Source organism: Apteryx mantelli, chromosome 7 (assembly GCF_036417845.1).
Source record: "Apteryx mantelli isolate bAptMan1 chromosome 7, bAptMan1.hap1, whole genome shotgun sequence".
Lineage (NCBI taxonomy): Eukaryota > Metazoa > Chordata > Aves > Apterygiformes > Apterygidae > Apteryx > Apteryx mantelli.
Window position 1 is genome coordinate 45095446 of NC_089984.1, and position 19888 is coordinate 45115333.

The window sequence follows — 19888 nt, forward strand, 5'->3', positions numbered from 1 at the left end:
GCTTTTCTGCTTCTGTGCCGCGTGCTCGTAGGTGACGTTTCATACCTGCATGCTGACCGGCTCGCCTGGGTAGCTGTCGCAAGGCAGTCGGTGCAGCTGGCCGTGCACAGCGCATGCAGCAGGACGCGCTGAGCTACTGCCCCGTGGTACCTTCTCCAGTGCACGCGCTTCTCGTTTTAGGAGGCTCTGGGGATGCCTGGCATGCTCCATGCCAAGGTACCGGTGCAGAACCTCTGCGGAGAGGCGTGCCGTTGAACAGCCACCGGGCTTCATGAGATGCTCGGGGCATTTTCAAGCCGTTAAAATCTCGTCTTCAGGAAGAACTGGCTTGCTCTTTGGCTTTAATGGTGCTTTTCACTGTTGCCTTCTCTGTTCCTGTTTCTTTAGGAACCCTGCAACTAAAATTTTCCCAAATTCTTACCTATGTCCCCATTTTAACTTGGACATATGAAAATTCAAATTATATGATAGCAGTGCCAACTACGAGGTCAGTATACAGCTCGCAATGCCTCTCACTGTACTTGGCTTGGGAGAGCCAAATTCTTTATCCAACTCTTGACACTGAGTAACAGGGTTTTTTCCTTATTTTTTTTTCTTTATTAATCTGTTTAAAAAAAGAATTATAAATTTCTAGTTCATTTATAACTTCCTGTGCCGTGCCCATCTTCTGCTGTGTTTTGGGGGCACGAGTCAAGCCAACGCTGCTCACTAACACTCAACGGATAAGCACCAACTGCACAGCAAGGCTTTAAAGGAAGAAACCCTCAAAGAGCAGTTATTGACAAATAAATTCCTTTTTTTTTTTTCTTTCTTTCTTTCTTTTTTTCTGATGTCACTTTTCAAAGTTCATTGGCTCAGCAATTTTTCTTGTGGACTTTGGAGAGAAGGACACTTGATTACGTTGTAGATTTACCTTTTGAATTTAACATATAAAACTGTATCCTAAAACCAAATGTTTTTGTATCATGTACATTTTAAAAACAGTTGTGAGTAATAATTAATTATCCCCATATTCAGCCTCAGGGGAGCTTTTACAGGTCTGTTCAAAAAAACACACATGATATACCGTGGTTGTGGATGTTGCCAGAGCTCTGTTTTATCTATCCATATGCAAGAACAGATCAATATTATTTACCCTGTTTTTCAACATAACGTGTCTGGTGTCTAGCCATTCTGAAATCAGGATACAGAATAATTAAAAACTTGAGTGTATTAATAGGGTGATCCCTGTTCTTTGATAACAGTTATAGCATGTATGGTGTTGTAAATGCAGGGTAGTGGATTAGCTGTCGTTAATACTCTTAGCACATTGGTTATTCAAATATCCAAGAGCCTTTAATCTTTCGATAAGAAGTTGGTAAGAGAAGTTAAATTTGAAACATATTGGGAATTCGTTAGGGTAAGGATATAGTTAAGATTCATGACTTTTGAATTCAAATGTTTGCAGTTATTTATAAACCAGTTAAATAGAGTTGTGGGAAAAACACGTGGATAATTATCATATTACAGTTTACATTTGGCTGGATTTTCCTAACATGTGGATTGTGGAATAAGATCAGAACTTCAGGGTTGTGGTCTGTTTTTTATCTTTTGTTGCAATGCATTCTCAAGGAAAGTATGTGTACAGAGTGTTTAACATTAATATGTATGTTGTGCATACATATTCACATGTATGGCAGAAAATAAACATTGTCCTTGTGTTATGTACCTTTAAAAGAAACTGTTGTTTTAAAATGGCTTAACTTCTTTTAAGGATATATCCAGATAGATGTATGTTAGACCAGCATAAATCCAGTCTTGTTGCCAGGAGATGCGCTATATTATTTTCTATATAAAAAATTCTGGGAGTCTAAAAGGCTTTTTGCTTCATCTTAGTGTAATTTAATGCTTAAGAAAATAGTTGTTTTCAGTAAAGTTAAGTTACAAGTAACTAAAGAGTGAATATCTCAGGTTAAACATGGCGTAGGAAGTTGAAAATTGAAAACTGAACTTCATTAGTGTTGTGAGAAATCTTTTTTTAGTTCTCTAACACTGGATAACTAATAAAGCAGTAGATTTGGGACAGGTATTTATACTTTGGGATATGTATATACAAATCCACAGGCATATATGTGTGTATATTATATACATTTATAGTATATACGCCTTTTTTAAGTGTACTGCTTTACTAGATTTCTGTTCGTATGTATATATGAATAGTATTAACGTTATGAAGGAAAAAAGGAAATGCTTGCTTTTCCCTATGTTGTGTTTATGACCTAGGGTTAGAAGGAATCTGGTCGGTATCACTGCTGCCCGTGTCGGACTTGGTTCGATGCCGATTAGAGAGGCCGTGCCCGAGGGTGCCGCCTCCCGAATGACTTCGGTTGGCTTACAGGTTATTGAGTGTGTGTGGGCATGCATATATATATTATATATATATATATAGAAACCCCCCACACAGTTACATCAATGATTAAAGCTGTCTGTTGGATAATTAAGTCTGTCAGTCAAGGCATAGATGAGAAGCAAAGGATCACAGGAACGTTTGATATCGTGAATAGAGCCACACGTTTTCATTTACATCGTCTCGGTGTGCAGGAATATATTTTTCAGGGTGTTGGCAGGCATAGCCTTTAATTAACTGTGAAAGCCTGTTGGAAAGCATTAGCTTTATAAATCCTGTGGCACCGCACGGGGAGGAGGCTCAGCACTTGCACTGAAAGCTTTAAGCGCTTTTTCGTAGGAAGCGGCTTTTCCAGGCACGGCGTTGCTAGAATGCGCGGCTCAGGATTTGCGTCTTCTGTTCTCACATTTTATTCCAAATCCCGCGTGCAAGCAGGGATGCGCCGGCAGCACGGCCGTGTTCTGAAATGAGCGGCTGAGTTAGAACGTTGCTAAGTAATAGCATATACAAAATCATGGATGGGGGGAGTGTCCTAATTTTTATTTATTTTTTTTATTTATTTAAAGAGCATGGATGGAACAGGAACTGGTGGCTGAATTTTTTAAAGAATAGACTTTGCAGAAGAGGTAGCCTGGCATCACGCTGACGTTTTACTGTACGCAATATTTGATATTTGCTCTAGTGCTCTAGTATTTGCTGCGATATACTTTGAGTGCGGTTTTGCCCTTCATACTTGAGTTACAAGTTTGTAACGCAACATTTATATGTGATTCATGAACATTATCTTGGAATTTTATTGTTCCTAGGATGATAGATCATGCTTAGTCACTGGTTTCGAATCATCCTTTATTAAATGCAAACTTTGAATCAGTGACCTTGGTGTGAACAAAGTTTGACACGTCAGCTCTATCTTTTTTTTTTTTTTTTTGGTAATGAGTGGTTTGCATTTTTTTTCTTTGAGTAGTGTCCTTGGCTGGACTTTTTGTTCCTTTAAGCCAGTGGAATTTAGGAGGACCTTCTGAATATTCAAGTTTAGAGCCTAAGACAGAGTTGCTCTTAGGGGCAGGAAAGGAAATTCCCAATCCTGTTCAAAGTGCAGTGTACTTGTGCTGCTTCCTTTTTCTCGCTATCTTGTTCTTCCCGTAAGGAGTTGTTTTTTTCCCCCTCCTGGTACTGCCAAGTCGTCCTCTCTTGGAACGAGCGTTTGCAGACTGTGCTGGCACTTGAACCAGCTTCTGCCAACGTTCACCTTGTCGTATTTCTTGCATTTGCTGATATGTAGCTCTGATCAGGACCCCAAGAACTGAAGAGAGGCGGAGGGATGAAGGAAGCATAAGGCATAACTTTATCAAGTGAACACATGATTTATACCGCTCACAGTGCCACATTCATGTGCAATAAGGTAAAAAGATGTATTTTTCTGAGTCAAGAAAGTTTTTAAGCATGCTTTATTCTCATGAGGTGTGCTTAGGATAGAGTGACCAAATCGTCGTAACTTAGTCACTTCCCATTCCTCTTCTGAAGTGCAAGGGCACCGGCGATCGCATTTGAATACATGGTAATTCCCCCCAAAATAAAACAATTTTGAGGAGGCTACTGCTAACAGAAGTTCTTGCTTAATAAAAAGCATGAATCATATAATTCCTTCCACCAGAGTCCGGTGAACACTTCCAAGAGCGCTCCTCCGCCGTGCTGACGGTCGGGTTACGCTAGCAGTTGGCTGTAGTCACCGAGGGTCGGCAGGCAGCAGTCGTCTCCTTGCTCAGGTGGATCATCTGGGCATTGCTGCCGTGGCTTGCGATGTGCATCACGCGTTGCCTGAGGTGCTGGGCAGGGATTTTTCTGGCACTTTGCAGAAATTTCAGTAGTCCTGGACCCTTTCCTCTGTGTGCCAGCACAGCGTGTTGCTTGCCTGCAGCGCACAGGACTGTAATGACTATTCTGAATCCTTTTAAAATCTTCAGGCTCGCTTCCATTAGAACAATTATTTTCTTTACTTTTGGTGCTAATTTGTTCTTCATAAAAAATGCCCTCACAACTTTCCCTCAAAAATCCTAAGGACTTTTTTTTTTTTTTTTTAAACCTTAGTAAAATTTGTTGGTCATCTTCTGTTTCCTGTAGCAGAGGCTCTTTGCATTTTTTATTACCTTTCTCTTGCTTGCTATTCATGCTGTTTTATTTCTAGGCTCCGGTAGGTGTTGCGGTGTGTTTTTCCTGCATCTCGCAGGGTTCTTCCAGAGACCGTTTCTCACAGGTGTATTGCTGCGTATTTCACCGCCGAGCTGTGCCTTTGCACCCCTGAGATCATGCCACAGCATCTTGACGATTCCAGAGCTAGAAGTTTGTCAGAAATATTCCTGGAAAGCGTGTGATTGGTTTCAGTGGTGCAAGATGCAACTTCTGAAGTCTGGTGTTACTGGCCAGGCTTTTTTTTGTTTGTTTTTTAAGCACTTTTTTGGCTTTGTCAGTAGAAGCTGCTGATGAACTGGAACTTGTTTCAGCTGCTGCTTGTGAGTGTCCGCTTGTAGCCTTGGTTTTATGGTTTTTTGTTTGGGGTTTTTTGGTTGTAGTATGTTGGATTAGTTTCAAGATCAGTGAGGTCCTCAAGGTGTGGAAGATCTTGTCCAGACCGTCCAGAACAGCACCTGCCACCATTACCATCGGAGGGCTATAGAAAGCAGGTCGTTCCCCCTTTCCCTTTCTCATGGTGCTGGAGGTCTGGCAGATGCCGATCTTGGTATCGTCCCTAACAGGTATGTCCTCACCGAGTGCAGCTTCTCGTTCCTTTTAAGAGATAGGCACTTGTTAGTTGCTTTATCGCTTCCAGTTCATTTAAATCATTCCTGACGCTTCCCTAAGACGTAGTCAGAATGGTTTATTTATTCTTTCAGGGATTGCTCCTTGCTGTGATTGTTTTAGGTTGCATTTTCTGTGTTTTGGGAAGAGTACTGTTTGGTTTCCCTGGCTGGGTGAGCTCTGTCTCTTAGTGTCCGTTACAGCGCAGATATACGCACTTTCCATTCTTTTAACGGGTACTGACTTATTTATGTGTAAAACATATTTTGTAGGCAGTGTCAATTATTTGAAAACACATAGGCTTCTCAGATAGTAGCTTCCATGCATTTTTCTTCCAGCTTCTGTTGGCTTTTCACTGGAAATACAGGTTTTATAGGCTTTCCTGCTGTTTCGGCTCGAGCTGCATGTTAGCGGATGCGCAGCTTTTTGGGCAGTAGCCCGTTTATCTGTCTCAGATTCTGAGAGATCTACTTCATCTGTTTTTCTGCAGCATTTCTCATTTTGGAGGCTGTAAGCAGCATGTTTTCTGCATTATTCCACAGGAAGCCATAACCACTTTGGTTTCTTTTTGTTTTCTCACCATGTATTGTGTCTTGATTTAGAACAACTCGCAGGAAAGGAGGTCAGCAGAGAAGAAAGTAAACAAAATAGGGATTTATTGCATTTTTTTAATAGATACTCGGCTATCAGCAGTTCGGGTTAGGTTGGACAGGAGAGGCCAAGATAGTCATTTCCAACGCGTCTTGAGGAGGTCAGTGCGCCCATCAGCTATCTCACCGTCCGTAAAAGCTACGCACGTGAAGCGGTGGATCCGGTGTGAGCATTGCCCTGTGCCACAATGCGCCCGTCCAGAACCGGCTGTCAGTCTGTCCCAATAACTCGTCTCTGTGCTTTGACCTCTGCCACCCTCTGCCCTATCAGGGGAGAAATCCTTGGCTGCAGAGGCTTCAGCTCTTCTCCTGTAGGCACAAGGCTACCAGGCAGGCCCAGGCGGTCTTCTCTTCTTGGCGTTGGCCTCTTGCGTGGTTCCTTTCTCCTTCCGCAGGCTGTTCAACGCTTGCAACGCAATCGTGTCCCCATATAATAGGAAGGGTGGGCGACATCTCCTTCCTGTCCTCCGTTCTTCCTATACTGTTATGGATCACGTTTTATCCTGTGTTTCATGTTTGATCTTCTGTCTTTATTTCTGTTGATGCAGCATCCAACAAGCCACTGCTCCTCTGAGAGGTGTAAAGCTGCCCTAAATGTTACAGCGAGACTCGTGTGTCCAAAAGCCCATTTTCCAACTGCATTAATTGGTCTAGTAATTATATTACTTTTTCCGTGCATTCGTGTCTTGGACTTTTTGACTGTCACTGTCCAAGGGGGACAACAGTGGCAGGAGACTGTTCTTCTGCAGCTGGTGAAAGCTGTGAGCTTTCCAAGGCACTGAACTGACTAATGCTTGGAAGTTGTCTGCACAAACATAAGTGATAAAAACAGTGTTCAAATAAAACTTCAGATGTTGTAGAATATGCACTTTTCTTTAGAAATTGCCCTCAGATTTACAGGTGATTTTTTTTTTTTTTCCTTCCTCTTTTCTTCCTTGTTTGTTTGATTCACATTGGTTTGTCTCCATTGACTTTGAAATCTGGTACACCAAAGACTTGCACGTAACACTCGGGTTATCATCTTCTTGTTTGTCAACTGTTAATGTAAAGTTGGTACAAAATGCCATGATAATACTACTAATTTGCTGTGTATTTTCCTTAACATCATCTGTGTAGTCTGGTATTTAGAGCAGGGCAATGAGAGCGCTTACAAGGTCATTTAAAGGTAAGTCTGGTATTTAAATCAAATAGATCTTTGAATAGAAATGTCAAGGGGTTGCCAGTAAACTTTTAAAGATACTACAGTACGCTAAAAGTCTTAATCTAAACATTTCTAGCAAAATAACTGTAATGATCGCATCGACGGACTTGAAACCGGTTTTTGAATAAACCTGGTAACTCTGGTGAAACAAAGCTTGATTAAAGGGTTCTTTTTTGTTTTATTAAATAGGTTTAAAAAAAAAAACCATAGCAAATGCAGGAAGAAATAGCCTCTATTTCACTTTTTTCTTTGAATGGAGTACGGATTGCAGGGTAGAGAATAAAAAGTCTAAGGTACTACCCGGTGCTACCACTGCATCCTGAGTAGGACTTCGGTAGGGCCAATTTTATTGCTGTCTAATGCCAAGAAACTTTTTCAGGCTCAATGTTTTAGGGAATCTCTTAGTCCACTTAAGGTTCTTAGGAAATATTTAAGTCAGTCATTTAGAAATTTTGTCTGTTTGTACCTTCTGTTCAACTCGTGTAAAGTCCACCCAGCCAATTCTCCTCTGCATTCATTTTGAAGCTCAGTGAGTTTTCACAAAGTAAGTCAAGAAATTTTTATTTTAACTTTAAAAAAAAGCCTATTCTTCTAAAAATTCTAAAAATAAATGTCACAAAATAGAATCTGCTTTCTATAATTCATCTACTTTCTTTCATTTCCCACTGAATGAAACTCAAAAGAAATTTTCCAGGCTGTTAATTTGGTTTCATTTAGTTCTCTCTCTCTCTCTCTCTCTCTCTTTCTCTTTCTCTTTTTTTTATACAGGACTTCTTACCCTGTCTAAACATATTTTTTCATCTCCTTTTTAAAAAGACCTCTTCCCTGTCTGAATGTATTTTTGCAACAGATTTTTTTAAAGCTTTCTTTTGGCTGTGGGATATAATTTTGTATGACATGGAAACACTGGGGAGAAGAGAGACTACTTGTATATTCATTTTGAAAAGCCGCTTGTTTTCAAGATTATTACCAACTCATGTGGTATCCATGTGTTTGCAAGCTTACTACTTTTCCTCACAAGCCTGACCAATACAGTAACCAGTATGACATAAATAGACCTCAAAATAGAAACTCGCATAAAAAGAGACCGTTTTAGTGGGATTCTGAATTCCAGGAAAAGGTCAAAATGGTTTTTAATTGAAGGGAGCTGTGACGCATGGTACATATGTCCTGTTATTTTAACATAGATTCCACATGATTCTGGAGTCTAAGAAGTCACTTGTGTTTGGGGTAGGGTTTCTATTTGCGTCTCCGAGTCGAGATGTGTGCAGTTAGATGGAGCTGCAGGGTAAATTCAGGATAATGCTCTTCGAGGCTTTGAGATACCAGCTGTAATAGCACGGCGCAAAGGAAGGGCGAAGTTGCAAAACTGTTGTGCACATTTGAGGGGTAGTCTGTGTACGTCTACTCAGCTCATAAAAATACTCGTCTGTGATGTTCAGCAGAATCCCCCCGAGGAGACGTGGTCTGCTACACACACAGGCACTTGCATAGGCTGAGACGTGCCGAGCAGCCCGAGGAATTCATGAGCCGAGGGAGGGCGGCACCGCAGGGTCATCGCTTGATCCTCGCGAAGAGGGTGTGCAGGGTATCGTCATTGACCGGGGAAGGGAGAAACTTAGATGGAGACCAGGAGAAGAGGACCCCAGCAACAGCCTTTTTGAAAAACTGGAAGTGGGAGAAGCTAGAAACGAGGAGGCTAACGAAGCAAGTTCGGATTAGTGAATGATGAGAAATCCATCAGTGAATGGAAAAAGGATTTAGCATTGAGGAGAACAAGGAAAAGATTAATTTCAGTTATATTACAAGAAGAATGATATAATTTAATGAAGGACAGAATATGGAGAGAAAGGATGGGAAGAAGGCCAAAGAGTCTGGAAGACAAGAATTATAATGTATCTATTTTTAGATAGAAAAATAAGAGGAAGATAAAAATCAGGTGGAAAGATAATTTGTCTCCAGCCTTTCAGAATGCAATGTTATGTAATTTACGGAGAGGTGACTGGGGAGAGGTTTGAGGCAGAGAAGTAGATTACAGAATTTTACCTTAAGAGGGATAAAAAACAAAAAGAAAGGATGTGGTAAGGCAGAGAGACCGTAGCAGAAGGGTAAGGCAGTTCACAGAACTGCAAGGTGCTTGCAGCAGATGGGGAAGGAAGGCGGGGAGCCGGTCCAGCAGCGCTCAAGTCGTGCTTAGAGCAGGAACAGGGGAGCATGAGGACAAGCCGGGTGAGCAGAGGACAGAGAGAGAATGAATCACAACAGCAAAGATTAAAATGATCAAAAATCCCCCTATATTAATAAGGAAATCCTAATTATCAGTCCTAATTACCTAAATAGAAGGTAATTTCAGGAGAGAAGATGCTGAAGGATTTTAGCACCATGTTCCAGTGCTGTTTCTCCTACTTCTGGTTTGTGTGTTCCCGTCGTCACTTCTTCAGGCCTTCCTGTTTTCCTTGGAAGCTCAGAAGGGAATTAATTTGTAGGCTTCAAAGCTTTATTCTGCACCTGTTAATATTTTTTCATTGGGCTTTTGCCACCTGTGGTCATCTGTTTCAAAAAACTTAGGTTGTGAACTATGATTTATCGACCCATCTCTTCTTACCTGCGATGAAATAATTTTCAACTTTTTGCAAAATTAAATGCGGTTTAAAACCGGGCCCCTTGTTGGCCGGCATTCAACTCTACGCCCTTGTTTGACATGTCGTCTTCCTGCTGCCATCTCGTGGAGATCGTGGGGGACGACCACGGGAGGGTTCAGTGGGGAATGTGTGCTTTGGGGGCAGCCAAAAAATGCACGTCCCGTTCTTAGTGGGAACAAGGTTGTGACCCTGGGCCAGGAAAGCTGGAGCTCCCAGGAGGTTACCTGACATTACGTCATTTAAATGTTTGTCATTTCTAGTGAATACTTCTAACTTTGCAGTTTATATTTTATATTTTTGTTGTGGTGCTCAGATGAGGAAAAAGTGAGGAGGAAATCGGGAAAGTGTCCTACAGCTTTTTAGTGATTCATCTCCTTTTAGCTGGTTTGGTTTTGAAATTATTTTTATAAATGCCTGCTCTCCAGTGACTTTGTTCTGTGTCGTTTAAAGGGACGCAGGCAAGTGAAGCTGTAGAACGATATATACCTCTCCTTAGCGTCCTAAACTCACCTTTTCCCTTCCCTGTCTGAATGCCGCGTTGTGCCACGAGGGTGTTGGTGGGCGGTGTTCCAGGTGTGTGTTTGGGGACCACCAGTAAGCGCGGAGATGTTTGGCGTATGGCTCCCAGGGTACCCAAGAGCACCTTGGACGTGGTCTACGGCCAGCTCCAGCAGGAGGTTGGAGAGGGGCACGGAGCACGAGGCCTCCGCCGGACCTGGCGTGGGTCGCCCTTACCCACCAAAGAAAATGTCACCCCTGAATGCCGGTGACCGTGCGGAGGAGGGAGGAGAGCCTTCTGCAGAGGGGTTTCAACCGTCACGTGTGACAGAGAGGAGAGCGGGCAGAAAGCGAGTAGGTGAGAACAGAGTTGCCACAGCGACCCAGACGAGTCGCGTTACGTTCTCCATCGTTGGAAAGTTGTATGCGATTTCCGTTTTTCCGTAAGAGGTGCCGCGGTTCAGGGGAGCCCTGCGTGGGAAGCCGGGCAGCGTGGCCGCGTGTCCCGTCAGCTCCGCGGGCTGCAGCGTTTCAGAGATGCAGCCTGCACGTCCGTGCCTCGCTGATGCCCAGGGCTCCGCAGGTGCTGCTCTTCAAATACCATCAGGACCTCATCTTCTCCAATAGGTGTTGATGTCAGCATACAAAAATAGGCTGTAAAACCAAGGAGGGAAATCTGACTTGGAAACGAAAAACAGAAACCAAAAGCAAATTTAAAAGAAAATGAGTGTTGGGAGGGTTTGTATTGGCAGGGTATAGAGCCTCTTCTAAATAATGATCGTCTTAGCTGCCTGGCTTTTGGGGTTGGTTGGTTGGTTAGTTGGTTGGTTGCTCTTTTTTGCTTTGATTTGATTTGTTTTTTTTGTTTCTTTGGGGGCTTTTTGTTAACAAGGAGCCAGGTGTGAGCGTTCTAGAAAGCTGTGCAAGTGAAGGGACTTCGTGCCACGGTCTGGTTTCCTGAGCTGAAGTCCTTTGTGGTGGACATGTACAGTAACTTCGCAGAGCGTACCCGTCGTTGTCTTGCAAGGTTTAAAGATAGCGATTGTCAGGGTTAAAGAAAAGCTTTTTACTGTTCCCCTGCTTTTTCACAAATACATGATTTAATAGCAACCAAAATAGCTAAATGCAGCAATGGGAGAGTTAGCAACTTTTAAGTGTCACTTGTGGTTGACTCCTGGCTTGCGTTTAAAATACATCCCTGGCCTACCTTTAAAATGTGGGTGTTGTGGATTTGTTTTATGTAAGTTTGAGATCTTGAATGTGCTAGAAGGCTCTCTGAGTTTTCTACATATATTTGTATCTCTCTGCTGGTTTGCGATATGGGAGAACTTAGTAATACTCTCCACTTATGACCCCCGTCATCCAAAGATCTTGGCGACGTAGCGAAGATGGTGAGTAAATAGTGTTATCCGTTCTGTGACAGGCGGGGTCACAAAGAGACTGAGCAAGCAAGCGCTTCCCTGGCTTTGTGCCGTGACTAATCCCGCTGAGCCACGATGCACGGAAAGGTTAAGTGATGTTCCGTGAGCCGCTGCGAGCCGCGGTGCCAGGTTGGTGATGAGGACCCAGGCCTCTCGATGCTTCCCTCCTATAACCCCTTCTTCTGCTTCTTCAGCGTGAACTCACGTTAAATGATACTTTGGTGGTATCTTGCTGCTGGAAAACCTAGCAAATACCAAGAAAATACAGCTACAGAAAGGCACTGGGTGTGAATCTGTGTCCCGGAGCATCAGAAGGGCTGGAAGCATGGAAAATAAAGCCCAGGAAACTCCTACACCTTTCCCGGGGGGTGAACTTGAGCTTTTCTTTGTGCCTCCCGGTGGTGGTGGTGGAATGACTTGAGACTGCACGGACCTTCCCGTACTGCTGCAGTCCTGGTCAAAAACAGTCTTCCGGGCACTGCTCTTCTGGGGGTGTATGTGTTTGGGTTTTTTGGGGGCTTTTGGTTTTTGTTTTTTTTTTTTTTCCCCTCCCTCTACAGAAAATATTAGAAGAATTGAGTAAGCTCTGAGTCACTTCGCGTTGAGGAGCCCCTACGGGAGAGGGTGGCTCTCCTGGCAGATTGCGTTCGCTGCTTGGGATTCAGTTTGTCTAGCAAACTTTGCGGTGTTTGATCTGACGTCTCCAAAACAAGCTGCTGGCATATGGGCGGTAGGTGCAGAGCTGTCGGAGGGCCCGGAAGAGGCCTCGTCAACCTCCCGCTGATGCATTCGGTTGTTTTAATGCTTAATCTTACAAGATTTTCATTTAGTCATGTAGGAAATGGGGGAGTTTTTAGCACTTCAGTTGCGTTTAAAAACAAAAGCCATGTTGTGCTTTAGCTTCTCCTCTGAGATGCCTCAGATGTGAATAATTTGCATTAAATATTTCTGTTTGGTAGCAGCTTTTCTCACTTACAAAGCTGTAGCTAATATAAACGAACATGTGAATAGTGCTTGCCATTCATATTTAGAGATTTGCATACTGATTTAACTGAGGATTTCAAAACATGCTAAATAAAAAAGCTTGGTTATGCTTCAGATGGAAAGGCTGTGTCTGAAACTAGATGAGGTTCTTGGTGAAGGATCTCGCGCTTTGGCGTACACTCAGCACAAATTCACCTTTGTGTTTAGGTCGTGGGACCTGCGCGTTAGTTTCTTCCTGTAAAGATAGGCTGAAACTGGATTTGGTTTTCCTTGCTGGATTTCTGCATATGAGTGATTTTTGTTAATTTTGGATTACATTTGGTATTTAAGAGGTCCCCAGGACCTCTTGCAGCTGGCATAAATAAACTAAAGAGAAAAGTTACAAGTCTTTTAACACCACTAAAATTGCCTATTACCTAGTTAATAAGGCCATACTTGCTGTTTTGTAAACAAATACATAGCACTGCTGATGCCTGCTTGCGATACAACACCGGATTTGCTCATCTAGTTGTCATAACTACCAGAAATGTGTAATCGGAGATATTGCAGGCCCCAAGATTTTGCTTTCTTGATAGTCTGAATCTGGACTTTTGGTTTTAGATCATATACATATACAAAATATACATCATATACAAAACAGGCATGCATGGCCCTGGTTCAGATCTGTTTTCTAGCACCATGGCCTACTAATCTTTACTTGCTCTATCTTCATAACTTTGGGATAGAAGTTGGCTTGAAATCATAGCAGCTAATATTAGGTTTGTTTGCTTTTTTGTTGTTTTTGTCTGAAAAGCAACAATAACTATTAACAATTTAGCCCCAATTCGTATTCATTGTTACATGGTGGGTTGTCTTATTAAATTCAAAATGAGCAGAAAAAGGGTTAAGTTGCAACATAAGTGGTAAAAAAGGTGGCATTTTTGGAGGGAATATTCCATTGCTTGCTTAATTGCTCATCTGTCTTCAGTTTCTGTGTCTGCAGCTTCCTTGTTCTTGCTCTGGGTCGCTTTGCGCGGGGAAGGACATGGGTGGGAAACGGGGCCTTTTCGTTTTATGCAGTGATTAATATAAAACGTGCCTGAACTCGGGCCGAGAGCAAGCCCATCTGAGGAACTTCTGCAGTCCTCAGCTCTCCCCAGGAAAGAGCTGATTTGGTACCAAAATAGCTGTGGGCAAGATGTGGGATTTGCCCGGGGTTTCAGATCCGGGAATCCTCGCAGTTCTTGCTGACATCAGGTTTTCTGAAACAAGGGCTAACCCGCTCCTACTGTATCTGGTGGTTTTTTTTTTTTATTTTTTATTTTTAACTTTGATAGGAAATACTGAAAAAGTTCATCATGAGAAAAAGTAACTATTCATAGGGAGTGAAGGTTTCACCTTCACCAATAGTGTCTGAAATTCAGAATCATCAAGAATGCAGGATTAACAAAAATTAGGTGATGATTAGCGGGTGAAAAGCCCCTCAACATTTTTTTTAAAAAGCTTATTTTGTGACTACTCACAATTCTTTTTGGCCACCTATGAGCAAATCTTCCTTCAACAGCTTATATGAATCTTTATTCATATAAATGAATGAGTTTAACATTGTCTTTAACTGCTTGAAAACACATTTGAAGGGAAATAGAGCAGGACAGAAATTTTGTGTCTGCGTTAGTTATGACACCAGCTGGTCGGAGGCTGTTGCTGAAGTGAGGATGTTGAGGCATCTTCTGGTTTCCAGTTCACTGCGTTTGCTACCTACTGCAGATACCAGGCTCGCTTGCTGTTTCTATAGGAGAGGAGTCTGATTTGGGTTTTGCTCCCAATTCATGGGGATTTGATGTGAAAATTAGCAGGGAGTGTTGATGTTGAAGGTTGAGGTTTAGCTGTACATTCGCTGTGCAAAAATCGGTTTTATGTATCTCCATAATTGTATCTAGGGTGCTGTATGCTTTGGGAAAGGCAGAACTTTGTACTTCTCATTATATTTTTACTTCTTTAGTTTTCAGAACTTTTGTAGCAATCTCGAAACGCTTCTCCAAGTTTATCCTTGACAGGAGTCCTAATGTACTTCCAATATCCCCCAAAAGCACGGTAGTCTCTTTAAGCTGGTTCATTAAAAGTCCATCTGTGTAATTTGCATCTGTGTTCTCGAATTTTGAAAGCTGGGTATCAGCAGTTCATGTAAAGTTTTGTGCTTCTAAAAAGCACATATTTCATATTTTTAGTCTGATTTGTTTGATATGATTGTAAGTGTACAAATGTAGTGAAGTCACGTACAAAATGCACCTTCTTGGGGAAAATTTGAGAAGAGGGGACTTGGAACTGAAAAGGAGAGGCCTGGCCATTAGGGCTCTGGGAGGAGTGTGCTAACAGCTGCCTTTTTTTTTTTTCTTTAAATGTAGAAAAAAATTTTTTTTTGAATATACCAATGAAAAAAAGTATCAAAATATTATAAAAATGCTTTATTCTTAATTTTTTTTGTTTTTTCTTTCAGCCAGAAAATTTACAGAAGAATTGGCTTCGGGAATTTTATCAGGTAAGGTAAAACTTTTTTTTTTTTTTTATGATCTATAGCTTAGTTAATAATACAACATTTTTATGCAACGATTTTCTGCTTTGTCGAGTTGGAGCCATAAACTATTTTATAGTCAGTCCTAAAAAAAATGCATTTTTCTGGGTTTCTAACTGAAGATTATAAAAGTTCAGTGTATAGACATTATTTGTTCTCATTTACAATCCTCTGCCAGAAAAGGTTTTGACATTTTATAAAAATGATATTAGTTTGGCATGAAGTAGTCTTTTAAGTCTCCTTCAAGAAAGAAATGTATGCGAGTAATTTTTAAAAAATGTGTTACAAGGTCTAGTTTACATTTATGTTGACAGTAAAACCTAACAATTTTGATGTTGGTTTGCAATAGATCAGTCCTGCTATCCATCCTCCTTTGAAATTTTTCTTTTTGGGGCAATATGAAAATATAGGAACTGAACCCCTATTATAAAATGTTGTGTAAACTTCAAATTATTTATTTATAGCATAAAAGCCACTCTAACACATGCTGTTGCAGTACAGATTTGTTTAACTTTTTGAGTCAATGGAGAAACATGCAAATAAGTTGTCATGTAGAAATATGCAAATAAGCAATAAAGTGTGAGCACTGATGCAACACAGAGGTGTCGTCCTTTGTACGTGGTGTTAGTGCTGACAGTATGTATCACATCACCCGGAATTGATAGATTTTGAAATTCCTTAAGAATTGTTAAATCTCCTATCTAAAAATGTTTAAAGGAACAATATTCTGCCCTATCAGTTTTAATATGAAACTACAGCATATTTTGATTATCAGTATTTTATTATATTATCTTTGCTTTTTTACCTGAAAATGTCCTGTAATTATTTAGATGCACAAGTTACTAGTGCAACGTGCAACCTTTATTGTAATATTGTAAAATAGTGCAGTTAGCTTTTTCTGGCAAGTTTAATTTATTTGAAAAAAATCTGAAATGGAGTACCCACTCTTATATTATATGTCAGCCTCACAAAAGATTAATATTTTTTGTTTATTTTCTTCTTTCATCTGGATTGATTACTGCTATTAACAGATGATATTCCAAGTGTGCAGGCTTTCTCAGCTAATTCTAATTAAAAACCTGTCCAGATTTTCAGAAAAGACTCTTCCTATGATGAAAATATAAACTACATTTAAATAGGTATAATCCATATTTTTTTTAGATCTCTGGCTGCATGTTTTACAGCATCACATTGCTTATCTCTGCATAGTTATCAACCATTTTCCATCCATGCTCACTTGTTGCTAAAGCAGGGTGAGAAATGCTTCTTCCGTGTCACAAGAAATGATCAGGTCTTGTGCAACTTTCCCATTCTGCACCAGAGCCCTGCAGAAACCTTTCAGAATATTTTGTGAAAAACAAGAAAAGGAGGCGGGGGGAAAAAGCCGCTAGGAGCCTAGAGCGGAAACCACTAACGTGGACCTGGGCTTGGTCTGTCTCTGGTCCGGGGACTATTTGTGTTTGCCAGGTTCAAAGCAGGGCGAAAACGCTCCGTCGGCAGCTGGATGCGACGGGTCGGGTCCGAGTCCGCGCGGTCTCGGACGGAGCGGGTCCGAGCCCGTCTCGCCGCAGCGGCGTCCCCCCGGCGCCGGCCCGTTTCGGGGAAGCGAGCAGCTCGCTGGCCTCCAGCCCTTCTGCGTTTCTCGCGCGCGCGGCAGGGCCACGGCGCGGGCTGCGCTCGCAAATGCAGCAGGAAACAGGATAAAACTTCGTAAAATGCTCGTTAGGGGAGCAGCTAATAGTCTTGCGCCGTACTCGGGACAGCCCGACCCTGATATTAGGCTATACAGCAACCTAGCAAATGTACAGCCTAAGTTTTGTATCTGGGTTCGACATGCTGGGCTGAAATACTGCAAGTCTGAATTCATGACAAGTACTGGAAAATGACTCGTAATAAGACTTCTAACACTTCTTTATAAACACGAAACCCAGATAAACCACAGACCGCAATTTTTTCCATTCTTCTGAGGAATTCAATTTGCATATAGAGCTGTGTCAATACAGTTTGCGTAACTTCTAACAGTGAAGTCCTGTTGTAAGCGGTGAAAATTATCTGCACACACACACAAAAAAAAGGAAGGCCAGTTATCAATTTAAGTTTAACATGTTTCTAGAAACTAAACCCCAAAATGGAAATATCAGTGCTGGTTTTCTTTTCTTAAATACTGGTAGAAGTTGGTTGGTTTGTCTTTATCTTTGAATTGACCTCCAGTAACATTTAACATAGTAGCGTTTTGTGGCTTGTTTTTAAGTTCCAACAAATTAAGGGATTTTAATAGGTGCAATAGAGGAATACAAATTATTCAATTTATATGTGTTATCAGTAATTATTTGCAATATGCATTTCCCAAACTGATAGCATCTGGAGAACTAAAAGAACATTTAACTATTGCATGTTAAAATTTTTAAACTTATGCCCTTATTCTGCAAATATCTTAAATTACTAACTTGAAAAATGTGAAAGATCTAATAATGTCTTTAAATTACACGTTTTGTCTGAGAATTGCTAAAAATGTTTTAAATAAACTTTCACTTGAGTTTTTAATGACAGCTAGCATATAGCAGCCCTCCTATAGTGTACTGTTGTATTGCCTGTGTTGACAGTAGAGTTGGTGCAGCAGAGAATGGTTATTTTGCCTGATCTATTTTCCTTGGATTCATCCATCTCAAGTCTTGTAAAATTGAAGTCTGCGTTTTGGATTGTGTGTGATTTTTTGCCTTTTAAAATTGCTACATCTATCAAACACTGGATAATTTTCTACCAGTTTCCTATTATCAAGATTTTTATTTTCCCTTAAGGAAAAAATAGAAAAAAAATGAAGGAACAGTTCAACTTAACTCAGTTCTGGATACTTTTAGGTATTATATTTTGTCATACCAAAGGAAGCGGCAGCACCTTTCCCATGTATATCGTTCAGAACTGGAGCTGGCAATGCACTGATACGCTGTTGGCAGCCGGCTCCTTTGAGGAGCAGCATGGCCTCGATGTCAAAAGCCTGCCTGCTGTTTTCTCCCATCTCTACATTTATAGTAAAGCTTTTCCTGCTCGCTGCTCTACTTTTTCCATTTGATTCCATTGCCGAACGCGTGACATCCATTTTGTGACTTCATAACACTTTCCCTGTGATATAAGCCATAGGTAGATAAAGGTAGATAAAAGCCACAAGTAGATAAATAAGAAGGTTTAAAACCCAGCTGGATAAGCTTCTGCAAAAAAAAAAAAAAAAAAAAGTAGAAGAAGAAAGCCAGCTTTTCTGATCCTGCTCTAGTAATGAAATCTTTGAAGAATGAGAAACAGGCTTCTGAGAAATGCGTTTATCAGTGTCTATTTGTGCTTCACAAACTGATCACAGTACTTTAGTTAAAACACAGTATCGTCAAATGCATTCTCTAAATGAGTCAGAATTCTTCCCTACCCTCCTCCTCTTCCTTGGATGCAATATTGACTTCAAAGTTAGCGTATTTTAGCTATTTAAAAAAAAAAAAAACACTTCAGCTGTCCTCTCGTCTTCTTTCTTTTCTCCTCCTGCTCCTGCTCCCAAACATAGTTCTGTGTTCATGTGTCCCAAACTATGTTCATGTGTTGGCAACTTAAAAGCGAATTTTAACCTCCCCAGGCCCTCTGCCTCTGATATTGTATGGATTGCCTCAAGAAGGTGGTTCTTTGAATGTGCAGTTTTTTCAGAGCATCTACTTTTCAAGTACTGATGCTCTTTAGAGGGAGCAGAGAGGGTCTGAATGTGGGATTCATGTGTTCTAGCTTTAGAATCCTAAGAATTCATGTTTTCAGGTTTTCTTCTGTGAAGTCGGAACTGTTCATATCCTTTTTAAAATTTGAGAATTGTATTTAGTTCACCTCTAGAAGCTGAACTTCAGAAACTTGCTCTCTTGAAATGTGATCGTATGAGAATTGGACCAGCAGAATTTTTTCTTCTATATTATCAAATTTTGCCTCCTTTTGCCTCTTGACCTAACTTCACTAAACAGCTAATTTTTTAAAAAAATGTAAATGTGAATAAGAAAGATAAGACTATTTCTCCTTGATTTGTAGTGTTTTGAAAGTAAGCTCACTGAAGAAAATCAGCTGTTAGAGTGTGTTTCCATCACATGTCTATTCCCAAGTCTTCCTCTTGCTGGGTGATGTCTGTAGTTACATTGCTCATGCTTTCCGTCATCTATTTGTAAACCTGTGCTTTTCACTAAGTGCAAAATTTGCAATATATTTGAGCTTGACATTTTAGAAAAGGATCTGACTGCCCGTTTGGGAGGCGCTGAGCAGAGGCAAGGAGCATCCTACAGCCCAGACAGACTCCTGTGCTTGATCGTGGGCTTTATTCCTCCTGAAAGCATGCCATTTAAGCGATGGCGTGAGGTGATCAGATACCTGTCTGTGCTAGATATAACAGGGAAACAGCCCTGCCATGATGCCACGGAGGTGTTGCACGCTCTGGAGCAAAGCTGCACGGAGAGGTTGTGGGGTCTCCATCCTTGGAGATGGCCATTCTGTGGTTCTGCGTTTTTCGCGTCGATAACCCACATTAGGGCGTCCTGAAAACGAGCGTCCTCCTGCGTGCCCTGCTGCTTCGCAAAGCAGAAACCAGAAACCCGTGCCCAGGCTCTGGCCGCTTCCATGGAGAGCAGGGTGTTGGAGCACTGTCGTGTCGTCTGCAGACCCGAGCCGGTGCCCTGATAACCAAATGCCACCGGTGCCCCTGCGTCCTGGGTGGACCAGCCGCTGGCAGGCACGGTCTCAGGTTCGG

General features: G+C 41.5%; 1 protein-coding gene across 2 annotated transcripts in view; it reads left to right on the top strand.

Moving 5' to 3' along the window:
- INPP5A (inositol polyphosphate-5-phosphatase A) overlaps positions 1 to 19888 on the top strand; it is a 248059-nt gene that overhangs the window by 49305 nt on the left and 178866 nt on the right. The window contains exon 2 of one of the 2 annotated variants that reach the window (XM_067300397.1): positions 15055 to 15096. The exons of the other annotated variant lie outside the window; for it this stretch is intronic. Within the exon in view, the coding sequence (XP_067156498.1) occupies positions 15055 to 15096 (42 nt within the window). The remainder of the gene's footprint in view (positions 1 to 15054; positions 15097 to 19888) is intronic. 2 annotated transcript variants of the gene reach the window in all.